The sequence below is a fragment of the Rhinoderma darwinii genome, chromosome 5 (genome assembly GCF_050947455.1).
Source record: "Rhinoderma darwinii isolate aRhiDar2 chromosome 5, aRhiDar2.hap1, whole genome shotgun sequence".
Classification (NCBI taxonomy): Eukaryota; Metazoa; Chordata; class Amphibia; order Anura; family Rhinodermatidae; genus Rhinoderma; species Rhinoderma darwinii.
The window spans coordinates 111,968,140-111,995,965 of record NC_134691.1 but is presented as its reverse complement, the minus strand read 5'-3'; the positions used below and the strand labels follow the sequence as shown (position 1 = coordinate 111,995,965).

At 38.2% G+C, this 27,826-nt stretch overlaps 1 protein-coding gene across 4 annotated transcripts in view; it reads right to left on the bottom strand.

Moving 5' to 3' along the window:
- The window catches only part of PTPRM (protein tyrosine phosphatase receptor type M), a 748,757-nt gene that overhangs the window by 272,859 nt on the left and 448,072 nt on the right, over window positions 1-27,826 (bottom strand). For all 4 annotated transcript variants that reach the window (XM_075826409.1, XM_075826410.1, XM_075826411.1 and 1 more), the window contains exons 12-13: window positions 11,073-11,346; window positions 9,612-9,648 (exon numbers count right to left, since the gene is read on the bottom strand). In XM_075826409.1, the coding sequence (XP_075682524.1) occupies window positions 9,612-9,648; window positions 11,073-11,346 (311 nt within the window). The remainder of the gene's footprint in view (window positions 1-9,611; window positions 9,649-11,072; window positions 11,347-27,826) is intronic.

Genomic DNA, 27,826 nt, shown 5'->3' with positions numbered 1-27,826 from the left:
GAGCTGCATTCTAAATTCTGCTTGCTGCTATTGCAAATAGTCAGAAATTCACTGCCTGTATAAACGTTTAAAATAATTTTATTTATATTAATTTAAAAAATAGGGCACTAATGCCAAAAGGATCTGCGTACAGAAGTTGGCAACACAGATCATAAGTCCTCGATAGAGTGTCTGAAATATATTGGTTCAAAGTTAGCTTGGCTCATACATCATTGCGACACTATACAAGGATAGTCAATTGTATTGCTGGTCTGTTTGCCACAGCGATGCAAAATTCCCATGCCTTTTATAAAGTGTCTGAGATATCATAGTGTCGTTCATGTACCGATACGACACTCTACAAAGGCAATAACAAATGTAATGCTGGTCTGTTTGCCATAGAAAAGCAAAGATCCCTATGCGTTTCTGCTCCCCTATACCATAAGGGAAGCGTCCTCAGGGGTATATATTGCCTAAATACTTCTAAATGCCGGTCAGCACATATTATGCTGTGTTATGTTTTGCGGCGTGCACTAGATACTGATGACTGGTCTAGCCATGGCTAGATTTATGCCCCTGAGGACGCTCCCCTTATGGTATAGGGGCTCAGAAACGCATAGGGAACCTTGCTATTGGTACATGGACACTGATATCTCAGAAAATGTATCAATGGCTTGGGAATTTTGCATTGCTATGGCAAACAGACCAGCAATACAATTGACTATACTTGTATAGTTTTGCATTGATGTATGAGCCACGCTAACTTTGAAACAATATATTTCGGACACTATCAAGGACTTATGATCTGTGTTGCCAACGCCTGTACTTTTGTCCCACTAGGGGACTTCCCTATGCGATTGTTTGATCGCTTTTATAATACACTGCAATACTTCCTAACAGGAATTAACTAGAGGCAGACCTGGGGTCCTCTGTTAGGCCCCAGGCTGCCATAGAAGTCATCGGCACCCTGCGATCGATTACATCGCATCACAGGGTGCCGGTGGTGTGAGAGGGAGAGCACCCTCCCTCCAAAACCACTTAGATGCGGTGCTCGCTACTGAGCGCTGCTTCTAAGGGGTTTGACAGGAGGATTTCGATCCGCCAGCGAAAGCGGCACTGCTCCAAGTCCTCAGCTACCTCCGGCAGCTGAGAGCAAGAAGCTTTTACTGCTCCCGACGTCGCTGCTTTATAGTGATGCAGCGCCGTGAAAAGGAGTATGCATCAGAATAAAGCCCGTTAGTGGCCGCCATGAAAAGGCGTATTGGCAGTCACTAACAGGTTAAAGAGAATCTGTCAATAATTTAGTAATGCCTAATCTCCTAGCTAATCTAATAGGCACTGTCACACTGATAATGCTAGTGAAAATTGTGTCCCAAAACATTTATTATTTTAAAAGTATTAAGCTTTTTACTAAATATGCAAATTAGCCTAAACTTGACAAATGGGCGTCAACACCAGCGATACTCCTGAGGTGTAATGACCTCACAGCCTGTGACGCTGTCCTATCAGCATGAAGCTGCTTCACACAGTGTGAGACTAAAGCTGGAGGGAAGGGGGATCACTTCAAACAGCCATATCTCGAGCTTCTGGTGGCATATGAAAGAGGAGATTATAATCTTTCATATGACACCAAGATCTCAGGTCTAGCTGTGACACAACCGGAAATATCACCAGTTGAATATACAGTTGGGAATGGTAGCCGTATAGTATATGATCACGCTGTGGTGCTGGGCAGGGAAGGGGGAGAAGCTGTATGACGTTGAATGGACAGCGTCATACAGAAAACATTACACCTCCCAGAGTGAAAAGAAAGAGTCACCTCCTATTTGGCTATTAGAGACAAATTAGCATATTTAGAAAAATGCTCATAACTTTGAAAATAAACGTTTTTGAAAACAAATCACATTGTAGTTATCAGCATCATAGCGCCTATTAGATTAGTTAGGAGATAGGGAATTAATAAACTAGTGATAGATTCTCTATAACTAAAATATATTTGTTTCTACACATTAAATGGATATTCCCATCTTTATAAATCTATTTATTGTGCTCAACCATGTTCATTGAATCTTTGTTTATTCCTCGTTGTCTAGGGATCTTGGCCACCACTGCTTTCCTCTAGCGGTGGCTGCGCTTGCGCAATGATATCCTCTCCGTCATTAAGAGAGGATGTCCGTGTTCTCGTGAATGTGAATGTGCATGCGCGTGCGCAATAGATGCTGGCCCGGCCACCTCTCAGGTGGATGCATCAGCGGTCGGCTCCAGGTTCTGCCTACTAGATAGATGTTCACACGGGGGGGGGGAGAGTTGCTGCGAGGGGTGCAGCTTATCGCGAGTGGGGGCGTTGGGGCCGCAAGGGGGGGCTGGAAGTGGCTTTCGCAAGGGAGGAAGGGAGTTACAGAGAAGAGTGGCGGGGGTTTGCAGGGCGGAGGGGCAGGGGTGCCGTGAAATACAAAGTGGCACTGTAAAACTAAAAAAAAGAAAATAGGGGGGGTCGTCTCAACCACGCTTACCATGCCTGCTTGAGACGATTGTTCTCCCGATGCTGCTAGAACTAGATAATCTAGCAACATCAGGAGCGCGCACTAGCAGAGCAGAGCAGCTTGATTGACATCGAGCCGCTCACGCCCCCTTTTAGAAAAGATAACTAGCACTAGCTGCGTTATCTGGTTGGAAAAAAGGAATTTTTAAAAAAAATTTACAGCACTAGATTTAGAATTTTATTTAGGTTGAGGATGCATTTAAAAAAAAAATGACTCAACTTGGGAATAACCCTTTAAGGACTCATTCATCCTCATTATACCAGTGTTTAACAGTAATCCGGTTTAACAGGTGGACCTGCCATTTTTCTCGAACCTCAGTGGGTCCAACGTGATTCATCGGGTATATATGGACTCTTTAACACAGGCAGAATGCGCCCGTATCAATGAGGATAAATGTAGCACAGAATGCCCAGAGGTTTTCTAAGTTCAGTGATAGGGTTTTATCTGCTCTCTTTTTCTCTGCAATTCTCTGCAATATTTTTGTAGCTCAGAGATAAATAACCCAAAGCACCATAACTTATAGTTGAAAAATAGGGTTTTACAATATATTATCAGTTATCATACAAACTGATATACCTAGATATGCGGTAATCTCAACACATGAAACAGAAAATTTTGGCTTAAAAAGATGGACTTTTGGAAAATGTATAATTTCTCTCATCAGTAGCCACTACAATAAAGGGGATGGGTTGATCCATACAGTCAGGACATTATAATATGGCTTCACCATATACATAAGGGAACTGCATGAACAGCAATTCTCTAATACACTTGAATTATCAAAACTACAAGAGTGTTAGCTTTATCTGCATAAACGAACTACAATGAAATAAAATGAATTAATTTGTATATTTCCTATATCTGGATTCTAAACTCTGGAAGGCTCATGTTCTGAAAACCATAGCACACAATCACATATTCGCAATTCACAATCACAAGTCCAATGGCAGGAATTGGCTGATATGGGTCACAGCACATTAAGGCCTGTTTAATGTTTGGTTTAATAGTTGGCATGATAAAAATCAAATAAGAGAAATATGTTGTTTAAAATAAGTTTTGTATGGTCAGGATTTAATGAATTTGGCAAAACTATTCTGCAGAAATCCCAAAGGGAAGCCCTCATTTCCACATTTTAATCAGTAAGGCTCAGTCTCCATGACGTTTACTTGATATGTAATTTACGTACATCAGTAGCTGGTACAAAAAAATGTTTTCACACCCTGCTTACTTTTCACTTTACTTGTTAAATAGCAAACGCAACAAAGCATAGATATAATTTGTACAAACAATCATACAGCATCATCTAAAAACAAGCCTGTCAAGCATCTCCTCTTGGGATCCATGTAGCCTCGGGACTATAAATCATTTGTATTTCTATCTGAAATTTGTGTTTCTTTACTGTTGTTCAAAATGTGTTTTTTTTTTCTCCACTTCTTTTAAGGGCCTTAACAAGATTTTACATTACTTAAAACTCTAGTTTCAAAACAATAAAAGATACAAAGAGAAAATAAATAGACAAAAGAAAAGGCCACAAACCGGTTTACTGCTGCTATGGTTACCTGCTGCACAGAGAGATGGCTTGACCTATTGCACATATTTCTATTACAATATAATTTCAATACTATTGTAAGAGTGTTCAGGGAGAAGAAAAAAAGCAAATACAATTAATTTCCAATGCTCTGTCAGGGCCATCTTTGGAAAAGCCACGTAGGCCTAAGGTGAACCTAAGACTGCGGAGCTACAGGTGCAGCATCCTTGTCTTTTCATACCAATGCTTTTATTTATTTCATTATTTATTTATGAATAACTGCGAGTAATTTGCTGTCCATTGATTGTAGGAATATAATAACAAACTCAATTAGTCAAGTTTATTATTATTACAGTTGAGAATAGGATTTATTAGGGTAAAAAAATGGCATATAACTACGATAAGCATGTTATTGTGCAAGTTCGGGATTGTTCCCTAACATAACACTGAAGGAGTGAATTTGAGGTAGACAACCTGTGTAAAGTCCCTGCTTTAACCAACCAGTTATGTAAAAATGTATGCACTTTTCTGAACATAGAAGCTGCTGAGCAACATATTGATGCTCAAGAGAATGTAGGCAAACCAGCACATTCCTTGTATAAAGTATGACATGTTCATCTAGGCTTTAATAAAAATAAGTCTAAGATTTGCACACAAAATATCTTTAAAAAAAATGATATGATCCCATCTGTAGTAAAGACTATACGAGCAGAACTATCAAGATATGACAGTAGTATACCCAGACAGCCATGGAGAAGCAGCATCTGCAAGGTCTTGTCTTGTTATATTGTACTCTAATATAACTGCATATGTCCAACAATAGAAAAACTTTCCATCAAAGACTTATCACAAACCAGTGTGGCACACTACTCTCTTTCACCGAGTTAACCAAGGTCAGTTCAAGGTTGGTGGAGGTCTGTGAGCAGATATTGGTGGTGGTGGTGGCTAAATTCCTCTAGACATAAACATTAGATGACTGTCGGTGAATCCTGAAAACGATAATTTAAATTGTGTCCATGCTGTTGGGGAAAACAATGTATTGTATGATGGATTTATTTTAATGATCATTTGTTCACAGGGGAATCTGAAAGCTAAGCATCTGGCACTAAACATGCATGCTTGACCATCAGATTACTTCTAGTTGGCAGTGCAGGCAAATGAGGCATTAGAACAAAATACAAATGTAAATGGAGCTCTGACTATTAGTAAATGTTGCATATTACCATCTTCTGCCAAATATTAAAATTTGTATATTTTTAAGGCACACATTAAGACTCTCATATTTTGCTACTGTAAGTGTCTGAAAAGGGCTGGCGTGAACTGGAGGTGGAGGTCACTGGGCAAGTGCCCCCTTTACCCTGCAATAATCTGGCCCCGCTCCTCTGTTTGAACTGTTGCTTAGCAAAATGTGCAGGTAGGAAGTAGATGACAATTCTGGATCTTACTAGATTTGTCTGCTGGGGGCTGTCAGCCAGCAGTCTACAGAATCGCTGGATGACACCCCACCACACCCTAAAATTTTACAAAGAATATGAGTAAAAAATACAAAATTCCTAACAGTAGGACAATCAATGGAATGACAATTAGATTACTGATACAATTATGCAATATCATGAGGATCATGACAGTAAAAGTTTTATCTAGTGATTGATCATTGATCTTAATAGATATCTTACATGAAGTCTCCATATCCAAAAATAGGTAAAGTGAATTAGCTGTTAATAAGTTTTAAATAGCTCCAAAAAAGACAGGGCAAGCAAGGTGTGCATTCCGCCATCAATTATAAAAGTTCTAATTTTCTGATTTCCAATATACAAAGCTAAAGTTACAATTTCTATATCAGTTCTATTAATAAATGTGTTAAACATTCACTTTGAGAAAATGTGAACTTAAAATATTAAACCGGCTATTAGGATTTGGATACAAGCCAGCCTGGTTTTTTTTAATCATTTTTACATACAAGTTTTCTTAATAAGATGGACTACTGTACCTGTCCTCAATTGAATATTACATAATCAGCAGTTTACTTGGGGCATTCCAAATATAAAAGGGGCTTTCTATAGTGAGACAATTCATTTAAATTGGTTTAAGGCGAGAAGTCGGTAGCCTTTATGTTTACGATATAATTTATACAAACTAAGGCCCCATGCACATGACCGTAATTTTCATCCGTAATTACGGATGAAATTGCGGACCCATTCATTTCTATAGGCCACGGACACCTTTCCGTATATTTATGAATGTGTGTTCGGGCCGTAGAAATGATCTGCAAACTATAGAACATGTCCTATTCTTGTCTGCAATTGTGACATGGACTCGCCCGAGGATGTCTATAGACGCTTCCGCAAATGCGGACGGCTATAGATGTGTATCCGTAGCCTTCGGATCTATATTTGCAGACAGTAAAAACGATTACGGTCACGTGCATAAGGTCTAAGGGAGTAATTTGTCAACTAAGGAAAACAAATAATTTAAAGGTATCGCCTAGCCTTATAAATTGAGTTTATACATTGATAGCATATAACTAGAATCTGTGATCACTGGTGGGCTATTGATGGACTGCGTACACAGTTAGTGTGATCAGTGGGTTATCACTGGTTGAATCCTCACCATTCACACATTGATAGCGTGTCATAGGGATATGCCATCTATGCTCTCTTTGGTGTTCTCTGATTTCCTGTGTCATGCACTGTGCCAACAATTTATAAGTTGGAATATTTTGTTAACCAAACTAAATTCACACTTTGGTTCAGTTTAAAAATAACAGTGGTGAGATTCTATATTTGTGTGATTGACATCCCTACAGTCCGTTTTGAATTTTAACAGTTTTTAGTTTTAAGGGTTTGCTGCATTTTTTTTTTAAAAAGCACACTAAATACTCCATTTGTTATGATTTTTCGGTGTCTTTTCCAAAATTTTTTGCCATGGTGTCCAGTCTGTGGTTGTGGTTAGAACATAGCCTAAATTAACTTTACATTATTTAGAAACCCATGCAAATGCAGAGACCATACGAAAACTTCATGAAGATATTGCCCTGGATGGGTGCTAACTCAGGATTCCAGGGCTAACCACTGGGACATGATGCAATGGTAAGGTATTACGATTATTTTATACTTTCGCACATTATATTATACTCTGTGCAAACAAAAGAATAACTGTGTACAGTATATAGTAAAAAATCGAATTAACTTGTATTATTAACATATGCTGGAATGCAATAGTCTAAGTCTAAAACATGATTTCACGATACGGTGTCACAAGATGCTTTTGCTATATGTGTCTGTGTGGACTCCCATTCGTTGTGATGTGAATGGCAGGCAGTCAAGTTTTTTTTTTTACAGCTGTCACAATATTGTGTTGAATTTATTTAATGAGAAATTGGAGTCCTTAAAGGGAATCTGTCAGCGGTTTTGAGGCCCCAAACTGCTGACAGAGCGATCTAGGGGAGGAGGTAGGCTTTGTAAACATACCTTTTGTTTCAGTCATGCAAGTTACATGACCAAGAATCCTACGTTTGATTCCCACGGTTCGGTGGTCGCAAGTGCCACTCTCTGCTCTGAGTGACAGCTCTAGCGGACTATCAGGATGCTGCTACAGCCGGCATTCAGAACAGCGTACAATACAAGAGCAGTTGCACATCAAATGCCCACCTTAGTGGTACCTGCGATCGCGGCACCAGGGTGAATTAAAGATCGTTTTCATGGTCATGCAACTTGCATGACGGAGACAAAATATGTTTACAATGCCCTACCCTTCCCTTATATCGTTCATAATCTTTTTAACTAAATTCAGGCAAAGGGAAGGGTAATATTATGTTGATATTTTTGTTGTAGATAGCTGAAAGCATGTACATTGTTGACTTCCATATCATAGGGTAAAGTACTGGCAGCCAAGGAGAGGTCAATATCTACTTAGCATCACAAACACATAGATCACTTTGGTTTGGATGGGGATGGCTGTAGAAGGTCAAAAGTGGAAATAGAAGAATAACTTTGAAGCAAATCCCTAGAACAAAAAGCAACTCAACTTCATAGAGAAGACTATACTTCAAACACAGTCCCCCGTGAGAATGGATTATTTCTGACAGAGCTGAATGTAAACATGAATTAACCAATATCTGCAATGTGAGTTCTGTTGTAACAAATACAAATGGAATGACTGATATAAATGCATAAAATAACATAACTATGGATGCTATTAGTTTATTGACTGCAGTTAAATGACATCTAGCAAATTACAGCAGCTCAGTCTTTTCTGTACACTATCTATAGTTGGACATTACACATATTTGCGCGCGCACACACACACACACACACACACACACACACACACACACACACACACACACACAAAATAGCTGCATTCTTTACAAACTCTCAGTGCTGCACTAATAGATATTTAATTTGTTTGATACAGTGATATTTGGGATATGAAATATAGGATATTATCTCTTAAAGTGGTTCTGTCTAGTATATGATAGAGGGTGAGTTGCTGAGCTCAGAGACATGCAGTTTTCTATGATTGAATTCTCATTGAGAAAATCTGTCCTGCTTTCCATAGCCCCCACACATTAATTGACAGCTCTTCCAGCATACATACACATACAAGATAACAGGGGTCTGTGTTAGAGGGGAAAATCAGGATTCAGGAATTTGACCATGGTCTGTATAGTAACTATTTTAAAAAAATACAGTGGAAAAGATTCCCACAAATTGTACCAAAAAATAGCGTACATAGCGGGCACCAAATTTTTGCATGTGCTTTGACAGTTTTGAAAACGGTCTAGATAAAGGAGTATGGCCAAAATAAATCAGAGTATAAAAGAGTATCCGGCACACCAATTTTGAAACAAAGGTATTTTTATTTTGTTTTTGTCTTTAATGCCAGTGGCAGAGTGCGACGTTTCGGTCTAAGTGACCTTCATCAGGCACTGAGCCGTGCTGGAAAACTGCATAGACGAGCGCTAGTGGTGCTGATAGCGGCTGGCCGCTGTGTCACGTCGCACTCTGCCACTGGCATTAAAAACAAAAACAACATAAAAATACCTTTGTTTCAAAATTGGTGTGCCGGATACTCTTTTATACTCATATTTGGGTTGGGCCCCTATCCGTGCAAAACCCCACCCTTCCACGTATCTGGTGCTGTCTGAACCTATACACAAGAGAAATCAGAGTTGGCAAATTTATTAAAGAAGTGCACCATTTTTGGAGCAAAATACTAATTGTTCTGTTGTCAATGGCTCAGGGGATGGCATTAAGGAGAGGTGTGTTAAACATGCCAACTGAATTCCCCAAATTTATCATGCTAGGTGCATCACTTTGAGAAATTTGGCACAGTTTTCGTCTGTTTTTGTTAAAGGTAGGCATCTTATTAAAGTATAAATTAATCCAACCAGTAAGAACAGGAACTATATTAACATTCTAAATGTCAGCTCTTGCTCTGTGTAATGTTAACGGGAGGAGTACTGGCTGCCTACTAATATCTGGCTGGTTAGAGGCTTATTATATTTATGTAAACCATTATGTCTTACTTATATATGTAACATCACTATTTTAACTTACCTTTTGTGGCTATCCTCACGCAGTCAATTTTTGTTTCCTGCAATAAAAGGAAGAAAAAAATTCAAGCTGTCAGAATATCACCCCGAGTTCATCAAGCCCAGTAGGCTTGGACTCTTTCTCAGTTCACAAACGTTTCCGTGCTGCATTTTTACAGGGAAGAGTTACAACAAGTTTATGAACAACATTAGGGAATAACATCATATTGTGAGAACTACATAATATATATATTTTTTTTGTTACAAATAACTGGAGGTAAACTTTAAACTAAAAGCCCAATGCCAATGCATTTCCTCCTAAACAGGCTTCATCAGGGGATATTTAAAGATGACCACACCTTAGGTCATGCCGCTCGCCTGCACAATTTTTAAACCTCCTCTGATGCATACTGTTTAGGAGGAGCGGATAAAGGGATTTTACACTACGTTCAGCGTATGCGCCAAATGTATTAATAGGGCCCCATTTACCTGATGGAAGCCAAAATAGTGTCCTTTCCAAAAGAGTCTGCTGCAAATTATCATACAGAGGCATCCAACAAAAAAAATTATCATTGGAGCCTATGGGTGACGTATGGCACTAAGACATTGGAGACTTCCGGTCGAGGTACACATAGAGAAATACCCCAATGTACTCTATACCTTTGATGGAAACCTCAAACGTGATGTGACCAGAGCCTAAGTACTCAACATTTATAAGGTTAAGATTAGGAGCTATAATAACTTTTTACCGGTACTACCACAGCGTTTGCCAGTTATTTATCATTATGCAAAATACAATCTCAGTAATCCAAAACAAGCGACATTACTCTCTCTATTCTAAACACTTTTTGAACAAGTATATTTATTTAAAAAATATATCAATAAGGCTCTATTCACACTGTATGCGCTCGGCGTATGCGTCAGGTAATCTTCTGATGTATATCCCAAATAGTTGGCCCGATTGTTTGAAATATTGCCCATTGTCTTCCCATTTTTTTGTGGGATGAATCTGTATTGAAAAGTTTAGTCAATTTAGCTTTTCAATAGTTCAAAATAAGTTGTAGTCATGTATAACACCATAATGAATGACAAAAATACACTCTTATGACATACGTTGGGTCCATAGCAACCTATCGACAAGTTGATCCAGGAGCGCAAATATATGCTAGAAGTATATCTGGCAAATCTACACTGCAGTGTGAATACAGCCTAATGGTTAACTTTTATTTATTACCTACTTCCGCCCTCTGTGATAGCTGTTGTATACCCAGCCGTAAAATAATAAAACCCAGTATGTAATTGGTTTTAATGGATTAAATCACAGTTGTAATATTTCTATAGACTTTGATGTCTGAATCACATGTCTTTGTGACTAGAGGACTTCTCAAATAACATCCTAAGTAGGAAAATGATCTTGTTGATTCCAGCTGTTCCATATGGAAACTTGACAATGAGTTTAGAACATCGTGCACTGCACCAGCCTTACCCCATTGGCTCTGCTGGCAGCTTGATAGTAGATATTATAGCTTTTCTGTGGTAGAAGTGGAGCATTCCAGTACCCATTATACGTTTTATTGTCACCGACTGTGAAGATGAGGGCAGACGACAAGAGATTTGGAGGAAGTTCTGCAGCAAAGTAGTACTGTGCGTTCAACAATGATACATTCTGGTAATGTATAGGAACTGGAAAACATTTTAGCATTTCTGTTGTCTTTCTGACTCGACGAGATTTCTTGTCCTCAACGATAACATGATAAGCACTGCAAGTAAACAGAAACAAACTGTTTATCAAGAGGAAAACAAGAAAATTCAAGATTTTGCCAAGATCATTGTTATCCAAACACTATCACTATTGAGGTACTATCGCAGGGTGCCGGTGTCTTCTATGGCAGCTGGGGGTCTAATAAAGGCTGCAAGGTCTGCCTCTAGTTAATGTCTGCTAGGTCATGCCAGAGGCAAGGCGTAGCATATGCCTGTCCATTTTACACTGACACGCAGTAATACACTGCAATACAGACAATACAAAGTATTGCAGTGTATTATAAAACTGATCAGGTCAATAAAATTAAAAAGTTTAATAGAAGTTTATAATAAATAAGTAAAAAAACTGAAAACCCACTTTTTAAAGTTACACATATTTGGTATCGCAGCATCCATAACGACCCCAACTATAAAGCCATTACATTATTTAACCCGCACGACGAACGCCGTAAAAAATTAAATAAAAAACAATGCAAGAATTGCTGTTTTCTTTGCATCCTGCCTTAAATAAAGAAGAGAGATAAAAAGTGATCAAAAAGTTGCATGAACTCCAAAATGGTACCAATAAAAACTACAAATAAGTCGTCCCGCAAAAAAAAGCCCTCATACAACTGTATCGATGGAAAAATAAAAACTTCATCGCTCTTCAAATATGGAGACACAAAAACAAATAATTTTGAAAAAAAAAAATGTTTTTACTGTGTTAAAGTAATAAAAAATAAGAAAACTATATAAATTTGGTATCATTGCAATCGGAACAACCTGACGGAATAAAGTTATTGTGTTATTTATACCACTCATTAAATGGCGTAAATTTAGGACGCAAAAAAAGAGTGGCAAAATTGATGGTTTTTTTCTACCCCCCCCCCAAGAAAAAGTTAATAAAAGTTAATCAATAAATTATGTATACCCCAAAATGGTGCTATTAAAAAATACAACTTGTCCCGCAAACAACAAGTCCCCATACAGCTATGTCGAAGCAAAAATAAAAAAGTTATAACACTTTGAATGAGACGATGGAAAAATAAAAAAAATAGCTTGGTCATTAAGGCCTAAAATAGGTTGGTCATTAAGGGGTTAAAAACATTTCTTTTTTTAAAGGCTTTAATTTTTTAAAATTGTGAGCAGAAACCTATGAGACAACCTACATAATGGTTCCTGTACAGGAGGAACAAAACCTGATAGACTAAGAAACCATGGGCGGATAAAGGACAGACTGAAGTCGCTAATGGGTGTATCATATTAAGAATGGGTATGTGTGATTTCTAATTAGTTTGGTTGAAAAAGACTGATCCTCGCACAGATTATTGTGATCCACCCTAAATATCACAGTCACCTTTGTAGATTGATATTCATAGGTTAATAATTATTTTTACAGAGAAGTCTCCCAACATGTTACCTTGTAAAATGATTACATTCATATCAACATGGGTCAATTTCAGCGCCATGGACAACAAAATAGCTACTATATAATATATATAAGAGAACAACAAATACAAAGTAGCTTAAAACCTGTCTAGAAAGGTTCTTATGAACACAATATCTAATAATTATATATATATATGTCATTTAAATAATAAAAAAAACTGTTTACAAGCTAAATTGTAATACAATGTATTGACAAGTATAGTCATAAGCAAAGTTCACATTCTTCGTACTCATATTTTCATGGCTCACGTAGCATACAAAATCATTTCATCTCACACTAGGCATTACAATGTATTCAGCATTGTGAAATATTACAGAAACACACAATACAGATTATTGCATTACATGCTTTGTCTTTTTTTTGTTTCGCTATGAGGTGTTCTCTATGTACAGCAATCCATGTGGCTGGGCATAGTACTGCAAGTAAATCTCACCTTAAAAGGTTATGGCTTATTGCTGGGATTTGCCGTAACTTTCTGATTGTGGGGGTACGACCTCCAGCACCCCACCTATCCCAAAAACAAAAATGTATTTCTCCTGCATATTGGTGCTCCCCGCCATCTTCTGTGCAGGGAACCGCAACAAAGCTCTATTCAAGTTAATCTTGAAACCATTTTATACATAACATAATTTCAATGACAAAATTTAGTACATGACTGTATGTATGTCATTATAGTTTTGCAGATATTCACATCACACATGTAAATTGATCATGTAAGTATGTGATCCCTGTCTGGTTGCACATGAGCCCCATGCAGATCACAGAACCACATTTCATTGTACCTCAGCATATCCTCTTATGGCTTCAAACTTGTTTACTACACAGATTTGACTTGTTTACTGCACAGATTGACTAGTGTAGACTTACTTAACGTTGTGCTTTTAGCGGTAAAGTAAAATGTGTATTCCTTGTCCTACACATGACGCAAATTGTATTTCTTTACTGAATTGTCTAATTTAACCTTAACACTGAATGTGCTTTAGCAGTTTATTACTGGTTTAATTTGCACCTGAAAATGACCTACATATGTCTTCTGTGTTGGGTCATGAACTTAGGCAGTATTATTAAATGAAGACAATAAATCAGAATATCTGCCAATTGTCCAATGCCGAAATTCCTCATGTTGTGATATTGGAGTTTTCCTATAGAAATTTGTATTTGGTTAAATTTGTTACTATAACTTAGTGCCACAGTGGTTTTTTTTTTAATTTGCACTATAGAGAATAGTGTAAAGTGCCCTTACTACCTTTCTGCTGTGAGAATTCATTCTTATGCATGTATGATATACAGCATAGCTTGGTCCCTGGTGCAAATGCTATTTCTAGGTCTACCGCCAAGTCGGGGATATGAGTACAATATGGTATATAACTTGTATAGGCAATTTAAAAGACAAGTATTCACTTTCAAATATTCTTATAGCATGGTTACATCACTGTGCAATTGAGGTGAGGTTGTGCTTCTGTATCACCCAGATACCAGGGAAGTAGCCTTAGGGTGTACAGAGGTAGTAGAAAAATCTGACCTAAGGCCCCTCTGCCGCCTAGTAAAACAACAGAATTGTATGTGGCACATAGTAGGTCAGTGGCCATGTTACAGATTTTGCATTGTGGCCCAGGAGCTGTCAGCTATGCCTCTGCCACATACAATGTTGTTCTTTTATGGCCTGGTTGGGACTGCAACCTCTGTAACCCCCAACGGAAAAATGTTCTTTGTTTCCCCAAAATAACATGTAAATAAATAATATCACACATAAAATAAGCAGCTTCAATTGAACTGATTAGTAAATTTGAGCCAGACTTTGGTCGAGCCCTGACAGAACATTACAAATGCAGTAATTCTCCAGGAAACTATTTTAGGTGAAAAGTAATTATCTCAGGTACTCGAACAGGGGAAAAGTAATTATCCAAGGTACTCGAACAGGAATAAAATAAATATAAATTGAAAAAGCAGGTTAGGAAATGCATTAAATCATGTAATGTATGTTTCAAATGAACATTTAATCAGGTTCCTCAATTCCGTATTAGGAGAAAAATTGTTCTCCTTAGACAAGAAACACTTTAACATTTCAGACAGATGTGATGAAGCGCTTTACTTATTTTGTTACAATGGACCAGTAAAACAACTGAATAAGGAAAAAGACCTAAACTTTCTCTGCCTCAGCAAAACAGCCCTGATTGAATTAAAGTATAGGTAGCAAAATTACAGTAAAGTACTTGGAGACACTTTACACTTTATATAGAGAACTTCATTACCGGCATTCTCTAATACATAGCTGCTGTATTAATGGAAAGTGGGAGTGATCCGGGTAATAAGGTGGTGCGGTGCATTTCTTTCTGATGCTATGTATCTACTGTATGTTTTCCCTATGTTTTCTAATTAGGGTTAATGAGGATGCAACCGAGCTGAGCCATACGGGGGTGCTCCTTTCCTAACTTGTTTGTTGCTAAAATGACATTATTTGTCTTACATTTCTTTGAACCAAAGCGTTTGATTGACATAGGAATTTAAAGGCTATGTACACCTTTAAAAGAGATATTTTTTTTAAATAAAAAGGTCAATCAGTTTGGTGCAACTTTATAATTAGTTTTTATTAAAAATTATTTTTACTATATGAGATACAGCTGCTCGGTATTCTGAATACAGAGCAGCTGTATCGTTCGCTAAGACCAAATCCGTCAGTCCCGCAGACCTAACGGTTTCAGTGTCCACCTGTAATCTCTCAAATCTAAGTTATGAACTTAGGTGTAATGGATAACAGGTGGTTCCTGCGTGTCAGAGACCGGCATTCACTGAACCCGGGAACAGGATTTAGCAAATGATACAGCTGCTCTGTATTGAGAATACAGAGCAGCTGTATCTCAAAAAGTAAAAAATAATTTTCAATTAAAACGAATTATAAAATTGCACCAATCACACTGATATACATTTTTATTTATAAAAAAAAAAAAACAATTTCAAAAGGTTTACATAGCCTTTAAGGATGGTCTCCCCTGATCAACATTTAAACCCCTGTATAAGTTAATGTACTCAATGGCAAAAACAGGGGAGCAAGAACTATGTTCATCTTGTCTTGTTCAATATACTGTAGTTGTGCACCATGAAGCACTAAGTGTTGTCCTATACTAGTGCCACGAGAGGTAAACAACAATGATCTGCTCTATATTTTCCTCAGGGTAGGTTAATTGTTAAAGGAATTCATCAAATCTATTATAATTTGTTTGTGAAGAGGTGCTCATGAAATATATCATACAATAATTATGAATTAGTATAACAACTACCTGAAAATTCACCTGGTCATGAAAACAAATGAGATCTTGTTACAAAACTGTTTCCGTAACTAGCGCCACTCCATTCCTCTACATTCCATTAGTATAGTTATTTATTTACCTCATTCTCGTTTTGTTCAATTGCTGAAAAAAAGGTTCCTCCAATCCGATGGCTTTGTTTTTTTTTACGTGTTGGCAAGAGTTAAGGACAAGGATGTAACAAAAGAAAATATGACATTGGTTACTTTAAGCCTACTTTATTAGTCAATTATGCACTGTTTACTCTTATCTTTCACTGAGCTTGCTGGATTAAGTGGCTTGTGATATAAGTGGAGTTAATAAACCCAGAGTTAAAAAGCGGAGTTAAAGTCCCTGTAAGTACTCTTCTTTAACTTTTTAAATTGTTCACTGTTCTTTGTAACTGCAAGATTGAAGGTTTTCTTCAGTGCAGTCTGCAATATGTATGCACGACTGGAGCAGGAGTTCCAGGGTGAATTCCTCTGTCACAGATGTGAGCATGTTGTTTATCTGGAAGCTCACATTAGAGATCAGGAGGAGCAAAATGCAACACTGAGGGCAATTGACAATCTTGAGCGGAGCATGCTGCTTACTGAGCATGCAGTTAGTTGAGTATATCTGGAGGTTGAAGACATAGGTCAGCATAGATCAGGCAAGTATCCGGGTTTATGTAGTTAGGGGCAGTAGAAAGGGGTCAAAGAAAAGGAAGTCCACTCCTGTTTCTGTTATTCCAAGCAAAATTGCCAAGTTGGGTGATGATGCAAAGGTGTCAGTCTCAGAAATAGCAGCCCTAGTGGATACTACTCTCCCTAACAGCCGGGAAAACAGCCAAGCTAGTAGCCTGCGAGATGGTGATGCAGGTAGGGCAAGACAATTAGTAGTTGTAGGGGATTCTATAATCAGAAAGACGGATAGAATAATTTGTCACCAAGACCACCTCAACCAAATGGTTTGCTGTCTGCCTGATGCCAGGGTTCGGCATGTGGTGGAACGGGTGGATAAATTACTGGGAGGGGCTGGTAAAGATCCAGCTGTCGTGGTCCATGTGGGAACCAATGACAGAATAAATGGTAGGTGGAGGAGCCTTAAGAATAATTATAAAAGACTAGGCTGCAAGCTGAAGGGAAGGACCTCCAAAGTAGTATTCTCAGGAATACTGCCTGTGCCATGCGCATCACAGGAAAGACAGCGGGAGCTCAGGGAATTAAATGCATGGCTTAAGTCTTGGTGTAGAGGAGAAGGCTTTAGGTTCTTAGAGCACTGGACTGACTTTTCATTGGGGTGCAAACTGTATTCTGCAGATGATTTTCACCTGAATGGAAGGGGGTCCGCTGTGCTAGGGGAGAGAATTCTAGCAGGGGTGGCGGAGTATTTAAACTAGGGCTGAGGAGTGTGGTCAATGTAGAAAAAAATATGTAGTTAGGTTAGACGGGTCAGACTATATTGGTGGGGGGAGAAATAGACTGTGGGGTGAGGATTAGACAACAGGATAAGGAGAGGATTAGGCAACAGGATAAGGAGATCCTTTTGTTACAAAACAGCATTGAAGATAAATTTGCCCACATAATAAAAAAAAACAAAAACACATTTCTGATACTGAATGTGAAAAATTGAAAGGCAAGTTAAAGTGTATGTTCGTGAATGCCAGAAGTCTAGCAAGCAAAATTATAGTGCAAAATGTATTCCTATAGGTAACAAGTATAAACGACTAAATTTAAATCCCCCATGGCTTAAACATACTGTAAAAATATATGACAAAAAAAGGGCATTTAAAAAATACAAATCTGAGGGTACAGCTGTAGCCTTTGTAAATTATAAAGAGCTTAATAAAATCTGCAAAAAAGTAATAAAATCAGCAAAAATACAAAATGAAAGGCGGGTGGCGAAAGATAGCAAAACAAATGCAAAAAAAAAAAAAAAGCCAAGGTCTGAACATGTAGGACCCCTGATCCTGAATAGTGGTAATGGGGAGTTGGTCACAGGGGATCAAGAGAAGACAGAGCTACTAAATGGGTTCTTTAGCTCTGCATATACAACAGAAGAAAAAGCAGCTGATGTAGCCGTTGCCAGTGCTGTTAATGCATCAATTAATAAACTGAATTTGCTGAATGTAGATATGGTCCAAGCTAAGTTAAATAAAATAAATGCGAACAAGGCTCCGGGACCAGATGGGTTACACCCAAGAGTTTTTAACCCTTTCATGACCAAGGGTCATTGATGCCCGTGTCCAGGTCAAATTTTCCATTTTTGATATGCACTTCTTTAAACGATAATATCTTTGGAAACGCTTTGAATATCACAACTTTTTTTTACAAGACTTATGAGGCTTTCGTTAGGTTAGTTTAATTAAATCAGTGTTTTTAATTTTTATTATGAGCAGACAAATCACAAAAAATGTGAAAAAAACACTTTTTTGTAATTTTTATATATTTATCTATCTATATATAGATAAATATACATACACTGTAGAGCTCTGTAACAATTAGTCCTCTTCTCTCTGTCACCCTGGATCGCTGTGAGGGGAGAGTGAAGAGGGCTATATACACACGACCGTGAAAAAAATGTCAGTCAACAACGGATCAACTGTCATCCAACTGAATCCATTTCCCGACAGTCTGACCGTTTTCAACCGGCATTTGCTATCCGTTTTTCAGGGACGTTAAAAAAAAATTAATGAATTTTATTTGTTTGGGTTTTTTGTCCCAACCCCCTGAAAACACCACAGTGCCCATGTAGATAGTGACGCAATACCACTGTAGAAAGTACCACATTGCCCAAATAGTGCCAGTGCCCACATAGATAGTGCCCACTGTAAATAGTGCCAGTGCCCACATAGTATCACAGTTCTCCCTGTAGATAATGCCCACATAGTGCCACACACAGTGCCCATGTAGATAGCGCCACAGTGTCCGCTGTAGGTAGTGCAAATATAATGCCACATTGTCCATGTAGATTGTGCCACACCCCCTCTATATAGCAACCCCATGTAGACAGCACCACACCCCCTGTAAATAGCACCACCCCCTGTACATAGCGCCACCCCTCTGTGCATTGCAACATACCCTCTGTATTTAGCAATATCCCCCGTGTAGATAGCGTCAACCCCCCTCTGGAAATGGCACCCTCTTCCTTTAAATAGCACCACTGTAGCTCCCTGTAGGAGCGGAATCCCTCTGGCTGAAGATTCCACTCCTACAGGAAGCCACTGATGTCTCTGTCCATATACGGACAGTGACATCAGGGGTTAACTCTAAAAGCGGAATACCCTGCAAGAGCGGGGATTCCACTCCAGAAGTAGCCCCTGATGTCACAGTCCATATATGGATAGTGACACCAGGGGCTTCTCAAGTAGTGGAATCCTCGACACAGAGCGATCTGACACCGGAGATTCCGCTCCTAGAAAGAGCCGCTTACGTCATTGTCCGTATATGGATAATAACACCACGGGCTTCTCCAGTAGCGGAATCCCCGTCCAGAGTGTCGACCGGGGATTCCGCTCGTAGAGAGAGCCACTAACGTGACTGTCCAAATGGACAGTGACATCAGGGGCTCTCTCTAGAAGCGATCTGACACTGGGGATTCCGCTCCTAGTCAGTTCAGGTGACGCTATCTACAGTGGGGGGGTGCGATGCTATCTACAGAGGAGGGATTGCTATCTGCAGGTGGGGTGGCACTATCTACAGCGGCGATGGAGAGACAGAAGGGGCTCCCTCTAAGAGGGGAATCCTCGGCCGGAGCGCTGGCCAGGGATTCCAATCCTGGAGGGAGCTTAGGTGGCGCTATCTACAGTTGGTTTTGCACTGCCTACAGGGGGTTGTGGGTGGCACTATCTACAGTGGGGGGTTAATCCAAGTCTTTCAAAGCCCAGGCCGACATGAGAGTGCAGTGCTTCTCACACTGAAGCAGCACTGCACTCATTAAACCCGCTCCAGGTTGTCAACGTCTATACGTGCCTAGGCAGAGGGGATGCTGTGGATATAGTGTTTTTGGACTATGCAAAGGCATATGACACTGTCCCTCATAGATGCCTAATAGGTAAATTAACGTCTATAGGTTTAGAAAGCTCAATGTTTCCTACTCTGAATGGTCCCCAGTTATAAGTGGTGTACCCCAGGGTTCAGTGTTGGGACCACTATTATTTAACTTATTTATTAATGATATAGAGGATGGGATTAATAGCACTATTTCTATTTTTGCAGATGACACCAAGCTATGTAGTATTTTTCAGTCTATGGAAGATCTTTGTAAATTGCAAGCTGATTTGGACACACTAAGTGATTGGGCATCCACTTGGCAAATGAGGTTTAATGCAGATAAATGTCAAGTTTTGCATCTGGGTACCAACAATCCACATGTATCATAGGTCCTGGGGAGCTATACTGCGAGAGTCACTTGTTGAGAAGGATCTGGGTCTTCTTGTATATTATAGACTAAATAACAGCATGCAATGTCAATCAGCTGCTTATAAGGCCAGCAAGATATGTTGTGTATTAAAAGAGGCCTAGACTCGCGGGACAGGGATATAATATTACCAATTTACAAAGCATTAGTGCGGCCTCATCTAGAATATGCAGTTCAGTTCTGGGCCCCAGTTCATAAAAAGGATGCCCTGGAGTTGGAAAAAATACGAAGAAGAGCAACTAAACTCATAAGGGGCATGGAGAATCTAAGTTATGAGGAAAGATTAAAAGAATTAAACCTATTTAGCCTTGAAAAGAGACGACTAAGGGGGGACATGATTAACTTATATAAATATATAATTGGCACATACAAAAAATATGGTGAAATCCTGTTCCATGTAAAACCCCTCAAAAAACAAGGGGGCACTCCCTCCGTCTGGAAAAAAAAGGTTCAACCTGCAGAGGCGACAAGCCTTCTTTACTGTGAGAACTGTGAATCTATGGAATAGTCTACCACAGGATCTGGTCACAGCAGGGACAGGAGATGGCTTTAAAAAAGGCTCAGATAATTTTGAAGAAAAAAACCTCTCAGCTCCTATGTCAATGTGTAGAATTCTTGTTTCATCCCTTTCTCACATCCATTGGTTGAACTTGATGGTCTTTTTTCGACCATACCAACTATGCAACTATATCTATTGTCGGGTTTCCATTTATTTTTGATGGTCAGAATAGCATAACGTGTTGCTCTATTAGATCCTGTAAAAAAAAGAAACTCAATGCAACTATTATACATTAAGTCAAAGGAGGAAGAAATGAATCCTAATGGATCAGTTCTATATGTCATAGAACCTACAAAAAATGTAACCTTGACTACAATGTGAACAGAGCCTTAATGGTACCATATATGTTTAATACAAGGATTTTATATTTTTAACTAGATTGCTCTTCAAAGGATGGTAATCACAATGAAAGTAAGACCAATACATTCACCAAATATTGTTTTTCAAATTGAAGAAAGGCAGAATGTGAATACATTATTATTAACGGATATGAATAAAAATAAGTAATAATTTTAAATGATATTTTAAGCTTAGTTCAAACATTATTATACAGTATGTAAGTGTACATTAAATGAATGAACATGTGAAATACGGCAGCTGCAGGCATGATCTGTACTGTATTTTTTGTGACCTAAGGCTTATTTGAATAGCTGTAAAGGCAATGAGGCTTTTGTGGGTTTGGAATCTTAAAACAACGTCCTTACTTTGAAAAAGAAAATCTCTTGTGTGTAAAATCATGTCTCCAATACGAAAATATATGAAATATAAAATACTTGCACTGTAAATTCTGGTACCTTGCAGCTGGTTCCAGGGCACAGCTTTGCTAGAAATGTTAATTTGCACAGCACCCTTGGGTGTTCATTCCTGAAGTATGTAAATTTGATTGAAAGAAAATGACATTTCAGGTTCTGCAGCAACTCCTACAGAGGTGCCGGGAACTATACAATGTAGAACATTAAGGTCAGCAAGGAGAGCAAAGTGTTTTGCATGTTAAATGAGTCACACATGCATTTGGGAAATAGTAATAGTGTGGGGAATAGGAAGTCGTGTGTGTAGAATTTATCTCTTAACCTTGTTTCATTCCAAAGAAATAAAAATATGAAATACAAAAACAGTAGAGGAGATTTATTAATACTGGTGCACTATGCGAGCACTGCGCCTGTTTCTCCACCAATGCATTGTGCACCTTATTTATTAACAGGGCACAATCAAGTTGGAAAAAGTGGCATGGGATAAAAACAACATGAGGTTGAACCTGGAGTTGTTTTCTGCCAATTTTCTTATTAGTAAAAACACAAAACTTTTTGTTGCCTCTGAGAAAGCCCCAAGAAGAAATATGTTGGCAGGTGATTTTATGCCTCTATTTCTAAGTGTAATAGTCCACTTTAAATTGATTTTAGATAACAGGTTTTACACTATGGTGGAGTCTTCTATGTATGACCTGAGTAAATCGTAAGGAGACTTGATTTTTGGAAGGAAGAGGTGGGGTCATGATCGAGACCAGGGACTGTTACAGCTTAGATATGATATAGAATGGATCGGGATGCCAAACTGAGAAGCAGCCGATTAGATACAGGAGTTATCTGTGAGACTGTATTCAGGAAGTATATATACTTGTGGCAGGAAAAGACCCCATTCTAAAATGTTACTTTTTTTAAATTTATGAAAATATAATATTACAAAAGAAGAAAAAACACCCTAGTGATTGTGTTTTTTTTTTTTTTTAAATGTTCTGAGTTATTAGAACATTAGAGCTCCAGACACAGTGCAATACTTTATTTGATTTATATAAGTGTGCACTTGGGTACAGTAATTCATATACACAATATCACTGCTCCTAAAATTATAGACCCGGTCTTCTGGGCCTATAGGAGAACTATTGTTGCCTGTGATAGTACTGTCCCTAAAAATAACCAACCAGAGTCTATTCATGCACTCTAAAAAGAGTGATCACTTGTTGACTTGAGTTTATGTCCTAAATCCTAATCTCTATTTTTTATCCCTAACATAAACTAGGAGCTAGGTTAGGGATAAAATATAATTGTAATATTTTATTTTTAGAAATTAATAAAAGTTATATTTTATAATGGGTCTTTTCCTGCCACAAGTATATATATTATTGTGCCCGGCAGGGTATCTGTGTAATTGAGGACAATCAAATCAGTTATTTGGAATGTAATATATTCAGGATGTAGATTAAAGTCTGTAAAAAAGTCACAAAATCCCAAGTGCCGTTATACGTGTTATACGTGAAACATACAGATCAAACTAACCATGTGTCTATTTACTAAATTGCTAACTTGTCTAGTGGTTAACATATTATTACAATTTTGGTATATGGGAGAATAATCCTGATTGAGGTGAATGCTGAAATTTGCTATATTAGGCGCCCTTCCCATATATCCGTTGATCCAGCGTAGTACAAAAATGCTGGAGGGAAACTGATGACAGAACTGATCCCATGCATTCCTATGGCATCGTTTCTAACAAAGTCCACATTAATGTCATCAGTTGTGTCCAGCTCCAACCAAAAACAACTGGCCTGACGCAACTGATGTAAGTGAACCCAGCCTTAGTACAGTTTCTGACTGCAAAGACATTATACATATTGAGAGACAAGGGAAAGACAATAAAGTTGATTACTTACTACACATGAGATTGATTTCTAAGAATACGTTTGAATTAATCTGAAATGTGGCAGTGCAATTGATTATTTCTAACATTGGAAATTGATTTTCGGGAATACATTTGCATTAATCTTAGATATGATCCTGTATTTTTCATATGAAGAATTAACCAATGTATCTGCATCAGTATATAATGTTAGTAAAGTAAACGGATTTATCCTAATTGTATTATTGGGATACCAGTATAATAGATGTATTTATCTGCTTTTAATACACACATTTTATATTTCTGTACTATGGGAAGGAGGCATTAGCAGGTCACCATATACCTGACCCCTTAAAGAAAATTTCTGCTATTTGTCTCCGGATACATTAGAGCAAGAGGAAAGTTGACTGGAGATATTTCAAACCCAAAATGTCTTTTCATCTTTTCACCACAAGACAAATTAGATTAGCGAGTAACCAGACCTCAAATCTATTTGCTCTTTAATAATTTAAGCACTTAAAGGTCAAGCAGCTCTTTTCTGTTCTCCTTTATCACATTCTTAGTGCTAATGAAAAATAACTAAATCCCATCGTCTGTCTAATTTCCACCCTGTACCGACTACCTGATGTAAATTAACACACGATTACCTCCTGCGCCAGGGCTGCTGCTTGAAGAGAATTCTGTATTTCTATTGCTACAAAATGAGAACATTTAAGAAAAAATGGCTAAGTATTTTTTTCTAAATATAAAATCCTTTGCGCATTGATTAGGTTATTTAATTTGTGGCTTAGCTTGAAAATATCAATCACTTCACAAAATGCAAAAAGACGGTAAAAAGTAAATGACTTGATTGTAAATAATTCCTAGTCTCTAAACCATAGATAATATATAAATATAAAATACTACTAAACTGTAATGCAATGCATGAAAATATCCTATTAACGTTACAAACCTACAATATAATGTGACTTTTGCTGCTGTTAAACATAAAAGCACAACATGGATGGCTGCAGAGATGACAATGTCGATATTACACTGATAACGATATGTGAAATACAGAATAATAATGTATCCATAGTAAGACTTGTAGTGCTACATAATGATGGTTCCCTGTCAATAGGCCTGATGAGCACAATTACAGCATGGAAAACTACATGTAAAAAACGCATTCACAGTTTTCCATAGCGGACGTTCTAGAAACATTTCTTTAGCAAAAAAACAATTGCCGCAAAACTGCATGCACTAAAACAGTTTTGCTATAGATTATAGTTTGCAGTTGTGGTTTGGCTTTAGGGGTGCTCAACCAAGCACAAATCTGACTTTAAAATTAAAGATCCCAAAACCATGGTTGAAATCTGGCTACTAGAAATGTCCCTTGTAGCTTAAGGTGCCCATACACATTAGATGATAGATGATGTGACAGACCAACTATGTGATGTGTATGGTGGTGTTACATCTTCCCCCGTGGCAGATATTGGATACCAACATGCCCAATCCTTTGTTCCTGCGGAACATAAGCCACTCGCCAGTACCTCTGGCAGCAGTTTATCCCCCTATTTCCATTGACTACATATGTAGGAGCCGGGAGCAATAACTCATTCAGCTGACAGGTGTCTTTAAGGCGGCGATACACCTTAGACAGCTTTTGGCTGGATGATCGTTCAGCCAACAGCTATTCCTACTGACCCCCCCATATACGTTTATGCTCAACTGAGCGTGCCTGTGTGCTCAATGGGAAGCGGGGAATAAGCCGCTGTCGGACACCTTTGTTTGCATTTTTTTCTCCCATGAGAGCATGCCGCCTGTTAAAATCCAATATGTCCGATCCTTCTTTACCTCAACATCTGCCGCCAGGGGATATTTGGGACACACTCAAAGACATTAGATGTCCTCCTGACATTGGCAGGTACGGCCGGTGTATATCTAATGTGTATAGGTACCTTTAGTGTATGAGCAGCTTTATGAGCAGGAGAAAAGTTACCAAGGAAGAGTACCAGTGAAAATATGAAATTAACATTATGAGTAAAATTTTACTGCTGGAGTAGATCAGTGGCAACCAATGGGAAAGAACCGGTAATTTTTCTTTCTTAGACTAGTGTTATAAATGGAGCTTAATGTCTTTTTAACTTTTAATGACCTATTTTACACATTTCCTTGCATGTACATGAACAGTTTTCCTAGTTAAATTTTCTCACACACATAACCACTACATTTACGACAAACCAGAATGTTCTCCATAATACCAACTTTCAATGGCCCGGTATATGACAAAGATCTACCCTAATATAACAAAATAAATGTGTGTCCTTTATCACAAATTCAAAACCAGTAGTTTTAACTTTTTCAACTAAGGTTTTCTAACATGACCACTAGAACCTGATTGGTTGCTATATACCAAACCGCTGTCATAAATAACTCTAGACTGAATATGACTAGTTTGATTAGCGTCAGCAAATGTGATTTATTTCTGTGTGCATAATTTGAGAGCTACAATCATAGAGGTCTGTGCTAGCAATTCATCATACAAGACAAATGTTTGACATTAGGTAAAACTAGTTTATCATTTCCTAACAGCAAATTATCCATAGCAATACCATACATATTACGGAGTCCAACTTTTTGAAACTTTGTGCATGAATATAATAGTTTTATTACCAAATTAAATAGGATTAATATTTATATATTACAGGGGTACTTTACCAAGCACTGTGGCTGGCACGATTACAGGGGTACTGAGGTTGACAGTATTACAATGGCACTGTGACTGGCACTACAAGGGTACTATTACAGGGGCATTTTAGGTGGCACTATTACAGAGGACTGTGGCAGACACTATTATAAGGCACTGTGACTCGCACTAATATAAGGTGGCACTATGGCTGACAATTGTCGTGGCACAGTGGCTAGCACTGTTATATAAACACTGTGACCGATTCTATTATATGGACACTATGGCCAAATCTGTTAGGTCACGTCAGGAGCAAAATTGGTGCCTGGTCCGAACAAAACAAGCACAACTTTAAGCGCATTTTTAAAGCAAACATGTATATCAAACTAGAAAACTTCATGAATTAACATGAAATGAAAACAAAATCAATAAAAAAAAGAATGTACAAAATTACTTAACAATTTATTTATATTTCAACTGAAATTGAAATGCAGAATATTCAAATATTTAGTAGTCTTGCTCGTCATATAGAAAAAAATGGTAGAAAATATCAGACCTAGTTTTGTTACACAGTTATCATTGTAAAACAGCTTTATTTCATTTGCCAACCTCTCACCCCCCAGGAGTTGATCTACAGCCGCACACAGAAACATGTATTTTTCACAGAAAGTAAATCCTATCTTTCAATAATGACTGAAAGCCTGAGAAGTGAAGTTGACTCCGGTGGCAGATTGAATGGTCCAACTGACTGTTTTGCTGAGATGATTGTGAAGACATAGAAAGAAACGATGACAAGGCTATGCCGCTTCTGTTGTTACATAACAAAGACTCTGCCAAAGGGCTTATTCACACGAACGCGGTAAAACTCAGACATGAAAAGCAGCCGTTTTTCACGTCCGAGTTTCACCCGTGTGGGACCCGTTTTCACGGATCCCCATAGAGTCTATGGAGGGATCCGTGAAAACAGAAGAAAATAGGACATGTTCTATTTTTCAATGAACCCTTTACACGGTCTGTTGAAATAACGGCCGTGTGATCGGCCCCATTGAAATACATGTGTCCGTGTGACAGCTGTTGTTCTAACGGCCATCACACGGACGTATTCAACGTTCGTGTGAAAAAGCCCTTACAGTGATTTTCTCTAAGCAGTTTGGGGTCATCTGTCTCTGTGTATTGTGGTTTTCGTATAATACATACTTTACATTTATTTTCAAGGGATGGAATAAGAAATAATAATACTATTCCAATCCAACCCTTATAAAAAAGACCCATCACCAATAAATGTGTCACCCAAACAAGCGATAAGCCTGTCATCTGACTAGAAACCAGTGTCATAAATGATGCAAAACATTTAATGTCTACATTTGGAGCATACACCAGGAAAATCTCCTGATATATACAGTTGCATACATCACCAATAGTCATCTCTGCGTTATATATTTTTCACAGTAGCCAAATATACAGAAAAGCAAAGCAAGCTGCTCTAAAATGTATACCGATGTATAGCTGTTTGGCTCATGCATTA